Source organism: Eleutherodactylus coqui, chromosome 8 (genome assembly GCF_035609145.1).
Source record: "Eleutherodactylus coqui strain aEleCoq1 chromosome 8, aEleCoq1.hap1, whole genome shotgun sequence".
Taxonomy (NCBI): domain Eukaryota; kingdom Metazoa; phylum Chordata; class Amphibia; order Anura; family Eleutherodactylidae; genus Eleutherodactylus; species Eleutherodactylus coqui.
In genome coordinates, this window is record NC_089844.1 from 144,512,270 (window position 1) to 144,528,156 (window position 15,887).

The 15,887-nt window shown below is 47.2% G+C and overlaps 1 protein-coding gene across 2 annotated transcripts in view; it reads right to left on the bottom strand.

Annotated features, from left to right (window-relative positions):
• Positions 1–15,887, bottom strand: part of CHTF18 (chromosome transmission fidelity factor 18) — a 56,167-nt gene that overhangs the window by 12,640 nt on the left and 27,640 nt on the right. For both annotated transcript variants that reach the window (XM_066576617.1, XM_066576616.1), the window contains exons 13-17: positions 11,318–11,416; positions 10,701–10,831; positions 9,415–9,583; positions 8,684–8,908; positions 7,271–7,420 (exon numbers count right to left, since the gene is read on the bottom strand). In XM_066576617.1, the coding sequence (XP_066432714.1) occupies positions 7,271–7,420; positions 8,684–8,908; positions 9,415–9,583; positions 10,701–10,831; positions 11,318–11,416 (774 nt within the window). The remainder of the gene's footprint in view (positions 1–7,270; positions 7,421–8,683; positions 8,909–9,414; positions 9,584–10,700; positions 10,832–11,317; positions 11,417–15,887) is intronic.

The following is a 15,887-nucleotide window of genomic DNA, read 5'->3' on the forward strand; positions in this document are numbered from 1 at the left end:
ATCAGGCACATCCACTATACAGTGTGCAGCAGTATGCCTGTTATGGACTGAAGTGACAGAAGGGCTCTCCTCAGCGCCTACTGTCACTTCATTCAGCTGATCAGCGAGGATCCCAAGTGGCGGACCCCCACAATCAACTATTGATGACCCACCCTGAAGATAGGCCATCAAAACTTTAGCCCAAAAAACTTTTCACTTCAACAGGTCTTGTATACTGTATCAGTGCAACATCCTAGAAGTTAGTTGGAAAAAGACATTTTTCACACCGCATGCCCCATACCAGCCGGACTATCCAGTTACTATTATAATGATGCGGCAGGGGAATTTTTAAAATTGTTTAAAAGTTGAGCTAATAAAGTGATTTCCAGACCATCGGGTGCCGGATTAAAGGAATAGTAATGGATAAGACAAAGTTATGTTTCTTGCCAAGACAGTTTTTGATGTTGCTCCCAATCTTATTTCAAAAATACAACTCAAAATGAAAGTACCCACAAGGGGGCAGTCTGCTCTTCCACCGTGCTAGATATCATGAATAAATAAAACCCTCTTGCAGTATGCAGGACAGAAGCGGAGATCAGAGCGCCAGTGAGGGGATAGGGGAACGCTCAAGCCTAAACGTACAGCTGGAGATATGCAGGGGGGATGGGGGGGGGGGTATAGATTTCCTGTTTACAAACACTTATCGGCCATCAATTATTCATCCAGGAAAGTGAGCAGACACAGGAGCGGCTCCAAACATCGATCACGGATGAGAGGCGAACATTTTTTCTTAAAGGAAACATATTGATCCTGGCAGGGTCTGTGCAGGTAAAGGGCAGAGATTAGAAGTGTCAGACATAAGACACGCTCTGTAGTCACGCGTCATGTCTGTACGGCTCAGGGACACACGTGGGGAAGTGTATACCGCTAAAGGCTTTCTAACACTGTACCCAGTATTTTAGTCCTAAACGACCATGGCTGTGTGAAAATTCATAGGAGGCCCCCGTGGCAGGAGCCTAGCCCCCCCGGTGACTGAGACCTACTGAGCTCCATGTAGACTAGAAAAGAGAAGTTCATTGCGGTTATGAACCGGGACCAACCCGCTCTGGGGTTGTCCCGAGACCCCAAACCTCCATCTATTCCATTCTTTAGCTTACACTGAGCAATTTTGCAATTTACTCACTGTTACAAAAAAGTTCCAATTTTCCCCGATTGGTACTATGGTCACGTAATCCTCCTGTAAACCACGAGCAATTTCCGCCCATATCATGTGAGCGCCACATGAGCCTTTGTTGTGCTGCGTATGGATAGGTCAGCAATTACATCTGTTTCAGGGCTGTACTTTCATTGCTGCGCATGCACCGATGTTCTTCAGTCTACTTCAGTGCATGCGCAGAACATGAGAAAGGGAGTACACCCTAAGTGACGTACCTGTATACTGCGCTGCAAAGGTTCACAGGGTTCAGCAGAGCTTGCTTGGATATCACAGCAGGATGATCAACCGATAGTAGTCCGGGACAGGAAGGTGGCGAAATTAATTGGAAAGGATTTTGGACCACATTTTTAAAGTCGGGCTCACACGGCCGTAAGCGTAAATAGGTGTGGGGGGGGGATCCACAGCATTTTCACAGCTGTGGAGCCATCCGTTACCCTGTGTACTACCGCGTATAGCAAGGAAATTGTACTGCACATGACCACGTACTCACACATGCAGTCGTGCGCAATACACCAGATTTTTCTTTGTGTTCATATTTCGCGCACCATCGTGCATGGGCGCACATCTATACACGCCCATAGAGAACAATGGGATCTCTCTCGTATATGCTGCGTTCTTTTTTTGTGCTCACATATTATGCATTTCCAACAAGCTAATGTGATCGGAACTGCATAAGTCAATGTAATTGATTGCCTGCAAGTTGCCATGTATCACACAAATGTAGAGTCAGCGTAATATGCGGTTAACATACGTAGTGTGAGCCCAGGCTGAGGCCAAGCGATGGCGCGGAAAATATAAACAAAAAGCGCTTCACACTTACGGCCGTGTGAGACCGGCCTAAAGCAGAGACGTAAAAAAAAAAAAATAGTGAGAATTAGTTAGGGCGGCTTCACAGGGATGTGTGTGCAAATGTGCATGCCTTAGCGCTACATATTTGCATATAAATCCATGTTGAAATATCCTAAATGCCTTGAGTGGGGGGGGGTCCAGTGTCCGGCTATGTGAGAACTCCTGTGACGCTCAGAGGACTAGAATGGGTACCGTATATACCGGCGTATAAGACGACTTTTGAACCCCGAAAAATCTGCTCTGCAGTCGGGGGTCGTCTTATGCGCCGGTAATACAAAAAAAAAAAAAAGTGTAAAAAAAAAAATTTATTACTCACCTCCCACGGCGTTCTGTCGTGCTCCGGCAGGATGTCGCTCGCTCCGGCAGGCTGTCGCTCGCTCCTCGTCCCCGGCGCAGCATAGCTTTCTGAATGCGGGGCTTGAAATCCCCGCTTCCAGAAAGCTAATACACACGCCGGCAGCCATGACAGCATTGAATGGCTGTGATTGGCTAAAGCACACGTGGCTTCAGCCAATCACACTATTCAATGACATCATTGAATGGCTGTGATTGGCTGAAGGCGCACGTGTTAGCAATCACACCCATTCAATGATGTCATTGAATAGTGTGATTGGCTGAAGCCACGTGTGCTTTAGCCAATCACAGCCATTCAATGATGTCATGGCTGCCGGCGTGTGTATTAGCTTTCTGGAAGCGGGGATTTCAAGCCCCGCATTCAGAAAGCTATGCTGCGCCGGGGACGAGGAGCGAGCGACATCCTGCCGGAGCGAGCGACATCCTGCCGGAGCGAGCGACATCCTGCCGGAGCGAGCGACATCCTGCCGGAGCGAGCGACATCCTGCCGGAGCGAGCGACATCCTGCCGTGGGAGGTGAGTAATGAATTTATTTTTTTTTCTCCACTGTATACCGGCGTATAAGGTGACAGTTGGGGGGTCGTCTTATACGCCCCGTCGCCTTATACGCCGGTATATACGGTAAGTTAATTTTCGCTCCCATCTCTACTTTATTATCAGGTCTGGTTGATCCATCCAATAGTCTTGTAGGTCTTCCCCCTTTCCAGTTGCTGATTGACAGTTTCTTCCATGCTACTGTGCACATAGAAGGACCTGCCAATCACCATCTGGAGGGTGAGCGTGAATATATGAATACACACGAGCTTAACTGCACTCAACCCCAGTCCGGCCCTGCAAAGTTTCTCAAGTAAGGCTTGCAAATTTCCTAAAGATGGGTATAAGTGGCAGAAGTGTCACTATACCCGCAGCCTTGCAGGATCCCGTTAATTTACAATCAACACTTCTACTTACTGACGTTGGTTACATACATTTAGTATATGAAACTAAGGTCTCTATCACACAGGCTACAAAAACGCATGTGTGTGAAGCTTACACTTGTATATCACACATTAGGATCAGTTCTGTATACCAAGTGTAGGTGACAGATGTCTCTAATATACTGAAATGGTTATTAAGAAAAATTAATTAAAATACACAAGACGAGGGTCACCTCCAATGCTCAAGAATATCCGGACTATAATATGCATTATTCTGCATTTATAGTCTGATATGTCAGGTATGGAACAACCTGAACAGGTAAAGACGACACAGGGGAGGCTGATCCTCAGGACGCAGAATAAAGGGTCGGCTACTTTAAGTCTAAAAATATGAATTTTCTGTCTAATTGCCTTGGCCCTTGGCTCACCCGGAGACATAGGATTAAATTGCTTTTTGTTCACTTCAATCACAATTAAATTAAAAGGATATGAGCCTGGGGCTTACGGGTCTATAAAAAGAACGAAAAAGAAAATAACCTCAGACCCAGGGGGAGACAATGACCTTGTACGACACCTCTGGAGTCAAGACAACATGGAGAACGCCGGCTGGGTGGAAAAACACAGTAAAACATGAAGAAAATGAGCAGCGGGCATTAAAAGGGGAAAACCAAGACCATATAATTTAGTAGGGCACATGGACACCGTAGAGGGGGTTATCCTACTCATGGAGGGGCCACACAAAATCTATTATGTGCGTATTTATCTCTAGGACTTACAGGACCAAACTGCACAGGGTTTATGTGTAACCATGAAGACACGCAGCGTTATTAAGGGCTTTAGACACAATATGGGGAGTATTTTAGGTAATACTACTGGCAAGAGTTCATAATTTTCCATGCATTAGAGAAATAAGAAGTTGGTTGTGAAAGTCTACATACCCTTATATAGTAAGGATAAGCTGGCCTTACGTATGTGACATGGCAGCTCGCTCTACAAATCCCTACACTTGGATGTTAAACTGTTGACCGCATCTTCAGGGACCCGCTACTAAATACCTAAAGTCTACAGCAACATGTGACCTACAGAAGTTGTAGCCCATATGAAGAAAGTGATCCAGAAAAATTAGTAAAAAAATATAGATTACATCATCCGACCCCACACCAAAAAGTAATCGCACCCTGGGGGAGGGGGGGGGGGGGGGGAGTCTCTTAGATGGAGCTAAGCCCCTTAAAGCAAGGGCGCGTTTCAGGGAGATTACAAGACCCGCATTTTTAAAAATCCCTTTGTCCATGTAGCTGTATGAGGATTGGTTTTATCATGGGGGGGGGGATTTTATATTCTTCAATGGTGCCATTTTAGGGGTATACACAATGATCAGCTTTTCTGACTTTTCCAGGTGGTTTTTTTTTGCAGGACGAGATATATTTTTTTAATTGTATCATAACGAATAAATAAATAAATAAAAAGAATTTCTGAAGTTAAGCAACTGTGCCATTTTTTTTTTGGGGGGTGGGGTGGGGTGATGGGGCGGGGAGTATCCTTTTACAGCATTCACAATGCAGTAAAAATGACATCTTTATTCTGTAGGTCAGTATGATTATGCTGATACCATATTTTTATAGGTCGTTTTAGTACTACTTATGAGATACCTTAAAAAAAATAAAGAGAATTTGTCGCCATCTTTTGTCCCTGGCCAATAACTATTATACAGATGGAGTTGTATGGGGGCTTGTTTTTTCGCAACGTGACCTATAGTTTTTATTATTAGCATTTTGAGGTACATACAACTTGGATTGCTTTATCCTTGATGTTGGGGGGCGACCCAAAAATTAAAAAAATAAAAATTCACAATTCTGGCATTGCAATTTTTAAAAATCCCAACAGCCTTCGCTATACAAGATTAATAATGCGATACGTTAATTAATAAACTCTTACAAATGGGGCGATACCACGTTTTGATTTGTATGAAACTAGGAAAAGGCGTTCGGGTTAAAACTTCTAATATTTTTTATTTTTTCCAATTAGGTAAAAAAAACAACCAAACCACCTTTAATTACTTTTACATTTTTGTGATCGTTTCATGCAGTTTATTGCAATACTACAGTATTACATTACAGTCCATTTTGACCAGCGTTCTATTACGGCACATGTTAATAAGCGAACCATCATGGCAGCCCTGGGGTCCTTCAGAAGACTCCAGACTACAATTACACCGGGACGGCACCACACAATCTCATTTGGGGTAGGCCATTCAGGACATCAGAATATCGATCGCTACTGTCAGAATCGATAGCATTTAAAGGGTTAAAATCCACAATCGTGTTATCTCCGATCAGATCGGTTGTGGGTGGGTTTCGGATAGCAAAGATCAAAAAGCGGCTAATGTTTATGAAACATTATTTAATTTTATTTGAAAAAGTGATGTTTTGATCGCTTCCATAACACTTTAGAATCACGCTCTTATTAGTGACTGTCATGGCGCAATAGGCAGATTCTTGTAATAGACCTGGTGGCCTTGGTTGTGGGCCATTTACACGGGACAATTAAAGCTCTAAATTCGTTCACACAAATTTAAGCGATAATCGTGTAGTGTAAATGCGCAAAAAAACACGTGGCTCTGGCCGCCCTTGTCCGCGAGTCACCCCGGACACAGACAGCGTAGTATGTCTCGCTGCAGGGGAGAGGGGGTGGGGGGTGGGGGGGGGCATCCGGAGAGCCCGACGATTGCCTTAGGACAAGATATTCTCTGACTGAGTGTAATCTTGTACCATAGCGAGAGCACACTGCATGTGGCTCTGGCCGCCTCTGTCCGCGTGTAAACCGGAACAAGAAGGGTAACCAGGGAGCTGCAGTTATTGAAGACTGGCTGAAGGGAACTGCAGGAGGGGTAAAGGGCAACGTAATTAGAAAAAAGGCTTAACATACGCACAGGCCCTACACCTGCCTAACGGTGCCGTTCGCCAGCCACGCAACAATCGAAAACGCAGCCACGTAGCGACAAGGCTGCGGCCGCCCTTTAACTGCGACCGCCCTCGGAACATATAGCTGAGCGCTGGAAAAACAATGGTCGTACAGCAGCGGTGACCAGTGCGCGCGGCAAGAAATGTTGCATCTCCCTGCAACACGAGCCACGTCCCGCGAAACTCGTATGTTCGCACAGCGGGAACTAAAATGTCGGCTCTGCGACATGTGGCGGCTACTGAAATGGTCGCACTCCCACACTGCACAAAACAGGCAAGCGCGGCCCCAGCTAACAGGGACGACAGCGCACCTGCAAAGACTGAGGACTGCGCGGCGGAATATTTCCTTTGCGCACAGAAGTAGAGGACTGCGGTGCGTGGCAGCTATGCCAAGCCGGTCGGCCTGCCGCCCACACTCCCAGCCGCAGGCGGTAGGAAGCAGCAGCGGGCGGCCCCACCGGAGTGGCGGGCGGCACAAAAACAGCGGAAGATAGTGTGACGGACGGCTTCCATTGACTGCAACGGAAACTGTCCGCGCGTACACCCACGGCAAATAAAACATGCCGCGGGTGAGTACGAGAGAGTTCACGAGGCGGAATTCTGTACCGTGAGCATTGCACTATTAGGTTCAATAGAACCTAATAGCTGCGGGCATCGCCGTGGATTTACGCCGCGTAACACGTGCCGGAAATCCGCCTGTGGGAATTGGCCCTTAGGCTGAGGTTTAGATAGAACGGATGTCTGCAGAAAAAAGTTCTCCCGACCGCTGCACAACATGAGTTTTCACAAAATATGTGAAACGTTGAACAGATTGAGGATGCTATATATGGGAAAATCTGCAGCACGTGCAGCTCCTATAATCAAGGGCACGTGAACAGGCTTTTGAGAACTTTACTTACAGTTTGGTATCGTCAGTCTGGAATTTGCACCAAAAACCTGCAACATCTAAACAAACCTGTCATCAACTTCAGACAAAGTTCAGCTTTAATACTCACTGGTCGCAGTTTTGGAGAGATGACGTCAAGCAGAAGACATAGAGCATCCAAAATCAAGGACTGAGATCCAACACGTGAGCGGATGGCAGGACTAATTTCGGACACCATGGCACTCAAAAGATTTTGCATCTGGTTCAGTTTAGATTGGGACTGTGTGTGGAATACAGATTTAGCATCAACTAATTAAATAGGTTACCAACTATCAAAACATCTGAAATTACAATTAGAATGCAGGTAATGTCACAGTAATGCACATCGCCATATATTTGAGGCTGTGTAATCCTGATCTCAAAGGGGATTTGATGCCCTTTATTTGGGATGGCTATTGTAAAACTAAGTGCACCAACACATGTTTGTGGCTTCAGTTTTACAGAAACATTACTCACACCAAGAAATCAATTGCTGTCCATGTAATGTAGTGACACCATAGGTAATACGGAGCCACAGTGACCCTTTACAGCAGATCTCCACTCCACCTTGAAATTTGTGCCCTTTAATTCCTCAAAAACAGCGCAGACACAAGAAGTCCTATTAAATGTCAACATATGTCCATACATGGGTGGTAATTCGGCACCATCTACGGGTCAATAGGAGTAATGCAGCCAGCAAAATAGCCAAATATGCAGGAAGTGAACAGACTCTTGTAAACTAAAATAAAAGCTTTAGTGATGCAAATGTGCTATATAAGGTGTCTTCCCGAAAATAATACATGGTCTTATAATTTTTGCCCCAAAAGAGGCGCTAAAGTTAATTTCAGGGAATAGCTTATTTTACCTATCCAGCAGACTCTGTCCAGGTCCTTCTTGCTACTCTCCGGAGTCTTGACGTAGTTCCCGCAGTTCTTAGCCACTCACACAGGATAAATTCCTCATTACGGGATTCATAAATTTCACCTCCAAGAAGTGACGGCTGTGATTGCTTCTTCGAGAGCTGTGGCTCAGCCAATCACAGCAGTCTTGTTGCGGAGGCGGGATTTATAAATTTACTAAGCAGTGACTCTTCAAATTCATAAATCCCGCCTCCTCAAAGCGATGGCTGTCATTGGTTCTTTGAGCGCTGCTCAACCAATCAATGCAGCGCTTGCAGAACCTTTGTGGGGGCAGATTTATGTATCCCCTAACCAGGAAGTGATCCTGTGTGAGCAGCCGAGGACTGCAGAAACCGTGCCGGAGGTCTGAAGAGCAGCAGGAGGGGACAAGGACCGAGCCTGCTGGGTAAGGTATTCCCATTGACTTTTTTTTTAAAATAATATGCAACTAGGGCTTATTTTGGGGGTATGATTTCTATTTCAGCGACCAACATGCTCATTGCCATTCGGTGCTTGTTACCACCGACAAATAATCTGCCTTTGTACTATGACTATTGCTGTAAGTGTGCCTTTTTTAACCCATTAAGTGAAACTCCTAGACCTACCTCATAGTGGCTGTTGGGATAAGAAATTCGAGGGATATTTGAAGTTGCAAAAAAAAGATGGAAGGCAACCGGAAGGAAAGGCAGGTATCGCATGAGCTGGAAGTTCTGTCCGTGCATTATCACAGAGTTTAGAATGTCTGTGAATTCCAACCAATCCAGAGCAGATACCACTGTGCCGAAACTGGACTCCTTCACTTTCATGTTCAAAAAGTTATCATATAATCCCTGCAGAGAGAATAAGGGAATTAGTGGATTTTCCTGAAGCTGCAATATGCAGAACTAAAAAATGCATTCAGTCACTCCTCAAAATCTACAGTGGATGCAGAAAGATCTGAGCACACTTAGCTGTTACCTTATGTCCCACACAGTTTAAAGGGGTATTCCCCCATCTAGGCCAATTATGGCAGTGATGGGAATACATCTCTGCATAAAGTGGCCAGAAGTATGGAAACTTCATAGAACATCCTGCTCAGCTGTTTCCATAACTCCCAACCACCCCCAGCTTCTGCATACAGCAGGGGCCGTTGGCAGTCATGCACAGTTCTTAAGTTATATGCTGGTTCCAGAGGTTCAACCCACATGAGACTTTTATGGCATGTCCTGTGAAATTCCAATAAAAGTCCGAGATGGGAATACGCCTATAATAAAGAATGCATTCTCCATTTTTTAAAGGAGTATTTAACCACTGCCAGAATGGGGAATACGTCACAGTCCTTTCATGCTGCACTCACCAATGTTAGTTTCTCATACTCCCCTGTAGATGTAGTCAGGTGCAATATGTGATGAAATCTTTGAGCTAAAGCACTTAACGGAGTTCTACCCAACAAATTCAGGGGATCGTTGTCGTTTCTTAGTAGGAGCTGAAGATCTGGAGGAACAACATCTTGACCTATGTGTTTTCTTGAGAAAGAGGGGGAAAAAAAAAACATTAATCAAGATAGCGGTAAATCTGTAAATGGTACGGATGGCACTCAAAATGGTATTCCAACTTTTGTCAGCATTAGGGTATTGACATCTATGACATTGGGCACATGATATGGGATTGCTCACACATCAGAGATTTTTGGGCTAAAGTGGTAACATTTATGTCTACACTTATACCTTCCCAATATACACTCACTCCAGATCCCAACACAGCATTATTTGGCTTATTAGAGGAACAAATGGCCTCCCCACCTACGAATCTTTGTGAGAGGTGTCATTTTTAGCTCGGAAGGCGATTGCTCTAAAATGGAAGGCTACCGAACCCCAATCCGTTACAGGATGGAAAAATGTAGTCAATGTTATTTTACCTTATGAAAAGGTAGTCTATCAACATAGAGGATGCCCTATAAAAATATGGGGTCTATGGTTGGATGCATCACTAACTAATTGGTTACTATACAACATAAATAAATGCCAATGCAGACTGGTTTGCAGTTTGGGAAAACGTTTTGTTGATATTTCAACGATGTTTGATAATTGCGAAATAGACAACATGAGATACAGATGGAGTGCTGAGATGAGCCGGGATCTTAAAACAAGTTTGATGTCATTAGATTTTAACACTATGTGGAAAATGTCCATGTACTAATTACATGATATGTTCAATGAAAACAAAGTAAAAAAAAATGGCATTCTAACTTTATGAATGTGATGACATATTGCTTTGGGACCCCAACTGATAATGTGAATAAACGGGATGCAGCAATGATATAGGCTTGCATCGTGTTTTCGGTTTCCCCTGTACAATGGTGCCTCAAGTCATCAGCTTTGCCGGGAAATGCACCGGCCTCATTTAAGTGAACTGTGGATGTGGCAGCATGGCAGGTGGCCAGGGTGCCACTGTGCAAAGAAAAACAGAAGAGGACAGTGTGTTACATCGGTGCTGCGTTTCCTTCCTTCTCTGGATTATTGGCGCTTCCAGAGGTCAGAAACCAAAGCAATAACAAATCCTAGTTTAAAGCTATCCTAGCTTTACAAGATGGGAATATCCATTCAGTAGATCTTGCCATATTTTATCATTACCAGCTTATACCTTTGAGCTTTAGGGAGCTGGAAGATTTCTTGCCATACAGAGAACAAGCCCTTGTTTTGATCCTTCAGCCCAATCTTCACTGTCTGCACTGTCCGCATGTTCAGTACGTTTTTCCCTTTGCCATGAAGAAACTGAAAATAGAAAACGGTCATAATGATATAATATGTGCTCAAGTGGCGTCTACACTTTCCCAACCCCGGTTCATGCACACAAAAAAGCTGTATGGCAGGAGTCTGTATGGGGCACTAACATTCATTGAAATACCATATTATGGAGCTATACACACGCCATGTCCCGCTGTACGGTGCCAAGGTTTCTAGGAGAGAACATTTCTGTAGTAAGGCATGCAATGAAGCATTTGCTACAAGAATTCTTAGGACCATGTCAAATTAGGCACAAAATGAAAATGTGCTTGAAGAGATCTGACCACTGGAAGCCCCTCAGAACACAACGCTCCCCAATCCGAGTGAAGATATAGCCATATATATGCATATGGCAAAAAAAAAATATTAAAAAAAACTAACTTTGTTCGCACCCAGTCCAGCATGCATTTAAGGTCTGATTCTGCAAAGGAAACATCGGCTTTTGTTCACAGAATGCCATTCATAGTCACATACCTGCAGAGTATTAATACAGGACCTAATGTCGTTATCAGCCTTCTCACACAATGCCATCAGTGCCCCTGTGTCAGCTTTCATGCTCTGTTTAAGAGTGATCTGCAAAACGAAACCATACATTAAAACAATACACAATCTTACTGCACATAAAGCCCCGTGCTGTTATATAGAGAGTAGGAAAACCTCTCGCCATTTCAGAGTTATTGCCACTAAAGGATAAATACCGTATACACGCATTTATATTATTGTACGCCATCATATGAAGCGTGGAGTTGGGGTTTTAGGATTAACCTGCTTCTTTACCTAGATTACCAGGAAATCATCATCAGTACTACCTCAAGAACTGTCCGCCCAAATACCACAGCGTAGCCCATCTCTGCAACATCAGAACCTAATGAATGGGAAGGAGGTTGGGTTGCAGCATAAAAGTTGCCGTAACCCAATCATCCAGCAAGTTTAGATTTCTTGTGACTTCTTGAGATTGAGACACTACAACTTGCCAACCACAACTCATCTGCATTCATTAGGTTTCAATGTTGCAGGGCTATAGTTCAACTTCGGCTACATAACCAGTGTCCGAGTCCTAGTCTAAGAACATACACCCTCGTCTTTCCGTATGAATGCGCTCACGTAAAAAACACCTGGCTTTGTGGAAAAACAGGATTTTCTCGCTTGCGTCATTGGGGGACACAACCAAGACCGTGGGTATAGCTACTGCCACTAGGAGGCGACACTAGGCAAAAAAAAAAAGTGTTAACTCCTCCTGCAGGCTATATACCCTCCTGCCGACATCAGGCTGATCAGTTTTTAGCTTAGTGTCATAGGAGGCAGACGGTCTCGTCTGCGGAGATCCTTTTTTTGAGTTTTCTTCTTTGCCTTTTTTGCGGAAATAGACCAGGGAATAATGGGGAGGCAGGACTCTCCCGATTAACCCACCAAGGACGGCGAACAGAGGAGAACTCAACCCTCTGTTGTCTGCCGGGTCCCTCAGAAGGCAAGGAGGCACACTCAGGACCCCAAGCTGAGTGTGACCCCCCGATATTCAGGGTCCAACATCCCCTCCCCCTAAAGGGAAGGTGATGGCGGGGAGGAAACTGTGCTGGAACTGGGCAGCCACCCTATTTCCAATCAGGAGGTAAGTACGTGCTTTTATTTTTTCCTGCCTCCTGTCCTCTATGCCGCTTGCTAGCTCCCCTCATGGGCTGGGACCCACGTTCTTGCCTCACCCCACTACCCGTGCCTTCTCCGTGCTCACTAAGGCCGCGGACTCACCTGAGCTGAGGCCTACACGGACCTACCGCTGCGCCCTCATGCCACGTGATGTCTCTCCGCGGTCTTGCCTTCTATGGACCGTGGTCTTGCGTTCCACGTGGGCCAGCAGTATCCACAGGCCGCGGACTAGTGCACAACCACTAGCTAGGGGTGGCCTACCCTACCTACCTAGCCACGCCTCCCTCGTCATGGGGTAGGCGGAGACTGGGTCTGAGCGGGCTCTCCTGACCAATCCCAGCCAGCGCGCCAAGGGGACAGGGATATTACTGGCTCTGTGCTTTGGCCCCCGCCCCCTCCTTCCACAGACTGCTGCCAGCAAGGGTGGTCACAGCCTCGGCCCCCCCTAGACCTCTTTTGGACCGGGTAGGCTCTGCCCAGGTGGCAGCTCCCCTGCACCATACCTCCCATGCATCCTTTGCTAGCAGAGGCAGGTTTCAGCGTGCCATACCACAGCACCATGTCCTACTCCAGAACCCAAGAGTCCAGACAGGGATCAGCCAGATCGAAGCACTATGCTTGCTCTGGCTAAAATGCTAAATTTCCATGCGGACAGGTGGAGCCTTGTTGTGCTGACTGTATTGCTCCGAGGCAGGCGCCTGTACAACCTAATACAGGCCCCCCGCCCATTCAGCCCTCACCCTCTACAGCGACGTTCCCCAACTCCAGTCCTCAGGGACCGCCAACAGGTCATGTTTTTAGGATTTCCTCAGTGTTACACAGGTGATATCATTATTGCTGCTGCCTCAGACATTGCCACAGGTGTTCTTACCATAGGATATTCTGAAAACATGACTTGTTGGTGGTCCCTGAGGACTGGAGTTGGGGACCCCTGCTCTACAGAACCAGAGTGGGCCCGCTCCCTAGCGCAAGCGGTTTCAAACCTTACCCTCGCGTCTAGCACGATTTTGGACAGACTGGACCGAGCATCTCGCCCTGTCCCAGATGTGTCTGGCGGAAAGGACACAGTCAGGAGAGATTTCTCTTGTGCTAGACCACGGAAGCGCATCAGACGATCCGGCTCACAAGACTCCTCCAGAAAGAACAGCTGCGCTGAGGCAGAGCTATCAGAGTCACCTTCTGACCCTGACATCAAAGACGAGCAGTTGCCTAGCCTCTCCGAGATGGTAGACAGCCTGATAGTGGCGGTGAGGGACACCTTCCAGCTACTGGAACAGCCACCCTCCACGCCTACGCCGTGCCTTTCCTTTCGGTGGCCTCTGCGGTTCCCGAAGACATTTCCACCACATGAGGGATTTCGAGGCGGTTTTGGACAAGGAGTGGAAGTTTCCAGACAGGCGTTTTGTAAAGCCGAAGCACCTGGATGTCCTGTACCCCTTCCCGGAAGATCTGGTTAAAAAGTGGGCAGCGCCGCCGACGTTCAATCTGCCGGTTAAACGCCTTGCAAGGCGCACTACTCTCCCTAGGGCGGATGCCTCATCCCTACGGGATACACGCGACAGGAAGATGGACTCCTTGGCTAGATCATCCTTTGAGGCAGTGGGATCAGCACTTAGACGGATGTTCGCCTCTACCTGGGTTAGCAGGGCTGCCACCGATTGCGCTAAACAGCTGCGCAAAGGCATACTAGCGGGCGCTGCACCGGAAAAATTGGCAGAGATCGCGCGTCAGATAGAGCAGGCGGGAAGATTCATCTGTGAAGCTTCCTTGGATTCTGCTAGGTTCATGGCTCGAGCATCTGCGGCGTCAGTAGCCACCCGTCGAACCTTTTGGTTGAAATCTTGGGACGCGGATGCATCCTCCAAGGGATCCCTGACTAACATCCCCTTCGTAGGCCTGCACCCCTTTGGAGCCAGGTTGGACGAGATTATTTCAGAAGCCACGGGGGGAAAGTTCGCACCTGCCGCAGACAACTGGCGGCTCCACGACAATCCAGCTTCCAATTTCGTTCCTTTCGCCGGAGTAGTCCACGCGCGCCAGAGAATAAAAGGAACTCCCAGGAGCAGGGCCAAAAGAGAAGACCGTCATTCAAGACTAGGCCCGCATGGCGCACTAAGGCTCAGCCCCCTAAGGCCTTTTGCACAAAGTCGTCCGCATGAAGGCCAGCCCCCACCCACTGTAAGCAGGGTAGGGGGGTGGGGGCGCTTTCCCAGTTCGCCACGGTTTGGCTGGCACAGGTCTCAGACGCCTGGGTACGGGAAGTCATTTCGGAGGGCTACGCGATAGAATTTGCCAGAATTTGCCGAACATCCACCCGACCGCTTCTTCAGCTCCAGGATAATCTGTAAAAGCCACCGCACTTTTACAGGCGGTCCACAAGCTACTTGCTTAAGGAGTTATAGTGCGGGTCTCGGCTTCTCAGCGGTTCACAGGTTTTTATTCAAATCTATTCGTTGTCCCGAAGAAGGATGGATCCAGCAGGCCGGTCCTGGACCTGAAGAAGTTGAACCACTATGTGAAGGTGCGTCGCTTTCGCATGGAGTCAATTCGGGCAGTAATCCTGTCAATAGAACCGGGGGAGTTCTTGTAGTCAATCAACATCAAGGATGCGTACCTCCACGTTCCCATTCGGTCGTCACACCAGAGATTCCTTCGGTTCATGGTTCAAGCCGAACATTTCCAGTTCACCGCGCTGCCATTCAGCATGACGATAGCCCCCAGGGTTTTTACAAAGATCCTGGTGGCAGTGATGCCCCTCCTCCATTGGATGGGGAATAGTCGCGATTCCATATCTGGATGACATCATGATAAAGGCCCCAACGGGGCAGGTCAATGGACACGCTGACCAGATTCGGCTGGATCGTTAACCGGCAGAAGTCGTCGCTGTCACAGTCGCAGAGCATGGAGTTTCTAGGACTTCACTTCAACACAGCCTTGAATCAGGTAATGCTCCCAGCACCGAAGCAACGCCTGCTTCAGAAGGAAGTTCGCTCCTTGCGCACACATCGAACAGTGACCATCCGCCACTGCATGAGGGCGCTGGGACTAATGGTATCGGCTTTCAATGCAGTCCCATTCACTCAGTTCCCCTCTCAGCCCCTGCAACGGACTATCTTGTTGAGTTGGGACAGGGTAGGATCTTCCCTCGATCAAAGGATCAGGATACCGCCGAAGACGCAACATGCCCTACGTTGGTGGCTGGACTCCCCCCAGATGCATCTCGGCCGCTCCTTTCTACCTCTTCAGTGGCAGATCCTTACCACAGATGCCAGTCTCTCCGGCTGGGGAGGGACCCTAATGAACCTGGTGGCCCAAGGAACCTGGACCAGTCAGGAAGCCTTACTACCAATCAACGTCCTGGAATGTCAGGCCATATCCCGGTCGCTGCAACACTTCGCTC